We start from the raw sequence: 7,478 nt of genomic DNA, 5'->3' as shown, positions 1-7,478 counted from the left end.
GTACCGGGCCCCTAGTCTATATAATAAAAGCCTACTGACTGTTATGGCAGAACAACTGGAATAACCAGTCACTATGATGCACACTGACCACCAGGGGGCAGATGCTTAATGTAGGAGTTGCCCCCCTGGTGGTCAGTGTCATCCCACAGGGGGAGCGCTGCTCAGCCAGAAGCCATGCTCATGGCTGGCGAGCGCAGCAGCAGTGGCGAGAGCCCCTCCTGCCTCTGCAGCAGTGCTGAGGAGCAGCGAGCACAATCAGTAAAGAGCAGTGAGCAGGCAGGCAGTAAGGAGCGAGGAATTCCAGACTGTGAGAGGAAGCAGGCCAGGCTGAGGGACTCCCCATTCCTAGTGCATGAATGTTGTGCACTGAGCCTCTAGTATTTTATATTCTCTTAACAGACACCAGAACTATTTGAGGGGTGTATTCTATTAATAATTACTACTAGTCGCTTTTTATTAAAATAATACAGCAAAACTACTAATTAGAATTTTTATTAACCAACCAACACTTCATGGTAATTACATGTGGAAAATGAAACATGGGAATAATTCTTTAGTATTATACTATTCAAAGTGAAAATCAAATGGAGCCAGGTCCTCCTAAGGCTTGCTATCTCAAGTTTCCAAATAGATTAGGTTTTATCAAGGAAGTACTACCAAGATAAAAGAGTAACACTAAAATTCTGAAAGAAAACTGAAAAAAGTAACTTCACTACTATACAAAAAGATAAAGAAACAGTAAGTTTTCATCTGATGAGCAACATTCAGCTTATGACATTAAAAGTACAACTGGTCACAACTTCTTATGAGCCACAACCTTGATAGAAATTCAAAAATTACAAATGTATATTTCCCCCAAAAGCCATGCCAGCTGTATTTCAAGTCAGTCTCAGCAATAAGATTGGTGCTCAGACTAAGAAACATGCTAACCAATGAACAAATGTTCTTGAACTATTATGCAAGTTGGAGATACTTACTTTAGTCTTATGATACTGGGGTTTATGGTCACAAGGTTAGTTTTACTGCCAACATCTTTACTAACATTTCCTGTTGTTGGGGGAAGGTTACACCTGAAATTTTGAAGAAATTATTTTCAAAATACAACTTGAAAAAATAAAATACATACACACAAATACATTCATACATATGTGATTACTGTCATTTTTTTTAATTTATTAAAGTTATTGGGGTAAAGCTTGTTCATAAAATTACACAGGTTTCAGGTGCACAATTCCACAACACATTATCTGTACATATTTTTGTGTGTTCACTACCTCAAGTCAAGTCTCCATCTATCACCGTTTATCTGTCCTACACCATCCTCCACCTCCCCTGCCCATTACCGCTTTTTTTTTTTAGAAAATCATTGATGTTAAGATTCCTCAGATTTCATCCAATTTACATTGAAAACTATTTAATAAGTGCTGAACTCTTAATTGATTCAACATTGCATATAATATACAAATTTGAAAAATGATTTCAACATTGATTAAGACCTTTATAAATAACAATACTAGAAATGACAATTAAATCTTGCCTAGCTATTGAAGAGTGCGTTGGAGCTTGTTAAAAACTAAGTCACCTGGAAGCTAACTTTACAAATGAGGTAATGAGATGTGACAGCGAGGGAAGGGCTACATCCAGGCCCATGTCCATTAGAACACTTGGGGAGTGTGCAGGAGGCAGCTGATCGATGTTTCTCTCTCATCAATGTTTCTAATTCTCTATTCCTCTCCCTATCCCTTCTCTCTGTAAAAAAGTCAATAAAATATATTTTTTAAAAAAATAAAAAAATTATAATCTCCTGATTCCCATATGGATAGTTTTCCCACCAAATTATGCTGTTAATAAATAAAATTCTAATGTTCTTATAATGATGTTTAGTACTCTTCTGAGTACTAATTTTCTTTAAATTGAAAAACAAATTAAAATTGTAATTTTGAGTAATTCTATTCCTGTCACACAAAAAAGGGAAAGTTAGTTATGACTCCCTAAGTATCATTTACAGAATTTCAAGTAGACCAATTCTTTAAAACTATACATTCAAAGGGAGCATCTCTGGGCATTTCCTTAAGGAAGGCTACTGAAAGTTTATGCGTTCTGAGGAATGAATGAAATTGAAAATCCTATTACATGCTCTATTAAACACATAAACAAATGTAACATGCACTTCCCACTTTGATAAAAAGATTTATCTGAAAACAATTAAATATAGCACTTTGGAATAATACTAATCATAGATAAAAGATCAGCAATGACCTCATTAGTGGGGCTTCCTGTAACAAATCTACTTCCTAGAACAGTCTCATATTCTGTTGAAGAATAAAAGGTAATTTTCACATACAATAGTATCAAAGGAGAGTTCTAGAGGAAATATTGGGTGATATATATAGATATATATATTAAGGGGATGAAAGCCAGTCATCCCCTATCTTTGCTCCTTACAGTCTTAACTTGTAGCTCCCAATCTTTTAAAATGAAAACAAAGTAATAATAAGCACTTGCCAGATTGTTTTATAAAATGTACATCCAAAATAAGTGCAGGCTTAAAAATTAAATACATTTTAATGACACCAATCAAGTCTAGCTCTTATTTTTGCCTTTTGCTTTGAAAGGCAAACTTCAAAGGGAACTCTCTATGCAGAAAGATGCCTGGCATCAGCAAATATGGACTCTAGAAATACATGCATTATTTTAAAGTTATAAATTAAGTAACTGCTGAGATTTTAAAAACTAGATTAGTATATATTTATCCTATATTTGCATAAAGTCAAATGGATGTTTAGGCATGATACCACAGATCTTTTGGGAATTTTAAGTTTATAAAAAGTCTTTTACAAGAATTATTTATCTTCATGATGGCTTTTTTAGTAAAGAGTACTTTAACCAAATGGCTAAGTCATTCAGATATTGGCTATTTTAACATTCATTATGAGGAACACACCCATTAACTGTTGAACTGCTGGGTCTGTTTTTCTGTCATGACCTTCAGCATAAAAATTTTAAATGAGATTAAAGCGAGGGAGGAACTACAGATCACATTTTTTTAAATTTGTTAAAAAGGGGCAGCACTGAATTGATAAGGATCAAAGGATCTCCTCTGAGGTATAAAATTAGTGTTCCTGAAAGAGGAAAACAGATTCCAATTTACTGTTTTTTAAGTGTATAAGGCAATGACTTTATTTCTATTTATTTATTTATTTATTTTATTAAACATTTTTAATGTTTCCATAATTGCAGGTGTCACCTTTTTCCCCACCCTTTGCCCACCTCTTTCCACCCCCACCTCTCCCTCCCTTGGCCTTCACCAAACTAACCCATGGCCAGGGTGTCTTCCCATGCACCAAAAGGTCGCTGGTTTGATTCCTGGTCAGGGCACACGCCTGGGTTGTGGGCTCGATCCCCAGTATGGGGTGTGCAGGAGGCAACCAATCTATGTTTCACTCTCACATTGGTCTTTCTCTTTCTCTCTCCCACTCTTCCTTCCTTTCTTTCTAAAAATCAATAAAAGTATGTGTATATTTTTAAAAGGTGCATTTCAACTGTAAAAAGGTGCATTTCATCAGAAAGGAATGAATCACCTTTCCTTCATATTCTGAAAGTAGAGATATCCTGTAACATGGTTTATGAATACAGGCACACATGGAAACCACTTTAGTTTCTATTTTTGCAAGCTAGCTGGTACTAAGATATAAAGATCTTAAAAGAGCATAATTTAGAAGCTGCACAAATTTTTTAAATTTCAAGTCAGGAAACTAAATAAACAATAGTATTGCATGGCTATATGAACAGTGCCCAGTTCAGCATTTTCTCAAGTATTATCTGGGAACAAAACTTCCTTGAAAAGCTCTTTAAAAAAAATACACAAAAAGGCTTTTTTTTAAAGCCTGGGTGAACCTGGGAAATGCTGCTCCATAGCGTCCTCTCAAGGAGCCATGAAATCCTTAATATACTGAAGGCTCTGGCAAGTCCTGCAGTGCAGACCCTCTTTCACCATGATTTCACCCAGAGCTTCTGAAAAGTAAATTATCACAGAACGTTTGTATCCTTCTAGTATCCACGTTCAGAAGAACTAATGATCCATTTAACACTGCAGGAAAGCCTATCAAAATCATTTGTTGTCTGAGCCCTGACTGGTTATCTCAATGGTTAGTGTCTACCGCCCAGACCAAAGGATCACAAATTTGCTTCCTGGTCAAGGGCATGTACCTGGGTTGCAGCTTTGATCCCTGGCCCAGGTCGGGGTGTGTGTGTGAGGCAACCAATCGACATGTGTCTCTCACATCAATGTCTCTCTCTCTCTCTCTCTCTCTCTCTTTCTCCTTCCCTTCCACCCTCTCTAAAAATAAATGGGGAAAAAAATATCCTTGGGGAGGGTTAACAAAACAAGCATTTTTAAAGAAAAAACTCCTCAAAAGAAATAATACTAATTAATAATAATAATTTGTAGACTTAAACAACACAGCTCAAAATTTACAGATTATCTTTACACAAATCCTGTAAAATATCCAACTGATCTTTGGTTTAAAAAACTCAGCTGAACAGGTCTTACCTAAAAACGAAGTCAGATTTATCTATTTCAGCTCCGCAGAGAGACTTATTCAGAATCCCCCCATTTCCAACCACGGCACACTGATTGTAAGGGCGCTCCACAAAAGGCTGCGACTAGCAAAAAAAGTGAAAACTACCATGAAACAGTTTTATCTCTAGAACCATAAACATTGTCAGCTTAATTCAAGTAGCTTAATTTTTATGCATACTATGTAAAGAAGAACAAGAAAAAGAGAAGTAGTAGTACCATAACATGTTGATCAACTTAAGACTTCCAATAAAAAATCTCCTGAACCTGTTCTTTTTCTGGAGAGAAATATACAGCGTATCACATACAATGTAATGTAATAATACACAACATATTTGTAAATAAAAATACAATGCAGTTTACATCACATAATTAAATAAAATGAGAATAGCAAAATCTTATATTTTCAGCAAAAAAAGAGAGAAAAAGGCAGTTGGAAAGTAGTGTAAAATCCACTATTCTGGGAAATAAAATTAATAGCTAATTTAGCAACATCTCCTGTGCTTCTTAAATAGTTAGGCCTTCAGGCTCGGCGACGACGGGAGATGTATGCCTGCCATCTCCGCAAGTGACCAGCCACGGCATTGCAGGAAGGCCTCCTCACCCTGTACTCACATATTTCACATTAATTTCCCAGGCCTGAATCTTTTAAAATTTTTCCAAGGACCCAGCTTGCGTACCCCGAAAGACTCCCATGGTCACCAAACCCTCCCCAGGCTGAAGCATAACCTTTCAGTGCAACACTACGCTTTGCTGGTCACTTTCCCTGAGGAACGGTGCGACCCTGACCAGCAGCAAGGGTGCCCGTCCATATTCTACAGTGACTGGGTCTTCATTCACTTACTTTTTTTCTTTAGAATTTGAGTGTGAGTCCTCAAGGCAGAGAGTGTGTTTATTACATGTCATTGTTCCTCAGCTTTCACTGCAGGCCTAGCACAGTGCAATGTGTGCAGCGACCTTTAAATAAGTGCTTGCTGGCCCAGTGTCCCACCTGGTGCAGCCCCCCCTCCCATCCCCCACCTCCCCGCATTGAGCTGAAGCTCACTTGTGAGGAGCTTGTGAGCGCCAACTGGTAAATATTCAGGAATTGTGTGTGGGTTGTTAAGCCACTGGTAAGTTAAAATCGGCCATGGTGAGGGTGTTTACATCTCTACTAGTTACATCGGCGAGTGCTGCAAGTGAGGGCGCCCACTCCCCAAAGCCAGTTCACCAGCACTACTAGCCGCATGCCAGGGGCCAATGTGGTCTGGGCAGCACAGCAGACCCTGAATCACGGTGACGGCCATCTCTTCCTGCCGGTGCCCCCCGGGAGATGCCTCACAAGCAAAGACCACTCTATCTCAGCGCTTCTAGGTTTGTCTTTAAAAATTAAAAATCAGAAGGTGCTTATTATGCAAGGCAACCAAGTGCATCGCTTGTTAAGGCATTTGGGCCACACAACAACAGCACAAGCATGTTACAGATGGGAAGCTGGTGGCGTGCGTTAAAGCTAGAAAGTGGCAGAGCTGGGATTCAAACCCAGGCAATCTGTGTCAGCGTCCCTGCTCTTAACCCGTACACATCACACAGGTCCTCACATCCAATGCCTAAGACACGTACATGCATGCCTTTTTTCTCTTTATATCCCCAATGCCTAGCAGAGTGCCTGGCTTTTGAATGAGTAGCTCCCAAATATCTCAGGGTATTTTAAGTCACTAAACTTCTGGCTCAAAATATTTTAGGATAGTGTTTACTAACCGGCATCACAATAAATTCTGAATTTTATAGACAGAGTGGAAGGCAAATATGCTCTTTATGCCACAATAGAAGAGATTGCTGAGGGAAGCATATCTCCAATTAAGCAGTCAAAATAACGTATGTTTTTCTCTGGCTGTTTGGTCAACGGGGCGGGGGCGGGGGGAACAACCATATGCTTTGGGACCTCTATATTCAGGAAGAGTTTAAATAAATTACAAACATCAACATTCCCTAACTTACACCTCCCAAGAAAATGCCAATTTGCCCAACTCCAGTGTCTGCACATTGCTCACTTGAGTTGAAAAGCAACTTTGTTGTCTTCCTTTGCAAGTTACTTAGCAAAGTTTTTGGAGAAAGTTAACTTCACCACATTTAATCAAAAGCAACTACTGAGATCTCTGTGTTGCCCAGGCAGTTCTGAGCTGAGTGCAGCCGAGCAGAGCTGAGCAGGGAAGACAGGCAGGAAGCAAGGTGGGAGAGAAGCCAGGTCCCCCAGGAGTCATTGCCATGGAACCCGGATGTTTAAACAACCACAAAAACACCTGCTACCTAGCTTTGCAATTGTTACTGAATTGACTTCAGAAATTTCTCCTCCTAATTTTAAAAAAATCAGTTATAAATTTGAAAAGTGAATGTTGCTAATTGCATACTGAATTATCCAGCCTGTGTCAAGTTATTTTTTTGAAGGTGCCAATTAGAAGCAAGAAAACCTCCCGTTCCTCTGTTCTGGTCAGTCTCAAGCAAAAAAAACCCCAAAACAAAAAAAACCCAAAACACACTAGCAAAAATTGCATGGGGGAAAGGATTGCTCCTTGGAGAACTCTCCCCAGCCTTCCAAGATAGGGAATATAAATATACTTTAGTTATTATCTTTTCAATTACTGGTGTTCCAGTGCTTCCTGAGGGTGTTGTAGAATGTTTTACGCGTTATTTTTTTTGCCCTCCTTTGCGTCCAGAAAATGTGTAATATTTTTTCCTACTGTTTTCTGTTTATTCCCAGAAAATTATTTTTTTCGAATTGTAATAATTAAAAAAAATTGGAGCAATTTATATGACAAACAATAAATTAGCTGTAAGAAGTCAAAGGTTCAAAAAATAATTGTAAGGATCTAATAGTCTATAGTTGGTAAATTACCTATATTAAGTGACCCCATTTAGATCA

At 38.3% G+C, this 7,478-nt stretch overlaps 1 protein-coding gene across 1 annotated transcript in view; it reads right to left on the bottom strand.

Moving 5' to 3' along the window:
* ST8SIA6 (ST8 alpha-N-acetyl-neuraminide alpha-2,8-sialyltransferase 6) overlaps positions 1 to 7,478 on the bottom strand; it is a 13,705-nt gene that overhangs the window by 3,415 nt on the left and 2,812 nt on the right. Inside the window, exons 3-4 of the mRNA XM_015565284.1 lie at positions 4,553 to 4,665; positions 978 to 1,070 (exon numbers count right to left, since the gene is read on the bottom strand). Of these exons, the coding sequence (XP_015420770.1) occupies positions 978 to 1,070; positions 4,553 to 4,665 (206 nt within the window). The remainder of the gene's footprint in view (positions 1 to 977; positions 1,071 to 4,552; positions 4,666 to 7,478) is intronic.

The sequence above is a fragment of the Myotis davidii genome, unplaced genomic scaffold, assembly GCF_000327345.1.
Source record: "Myotis davidii unplaced genomic scaffold, ASM32734v1 scaffold980, whole genome shotgun sequence".
Lineage (NCBI taxonomy): Eukaryota > Metazoa > Chordata > Mammalia > Chiroptera > Vespertilionidae > Myotis > Myotis davidii.
Note: the sequence above shows the minus strand (reverse complement) of the source record. Positions and strands in the feature narration are given on the sequence as shown.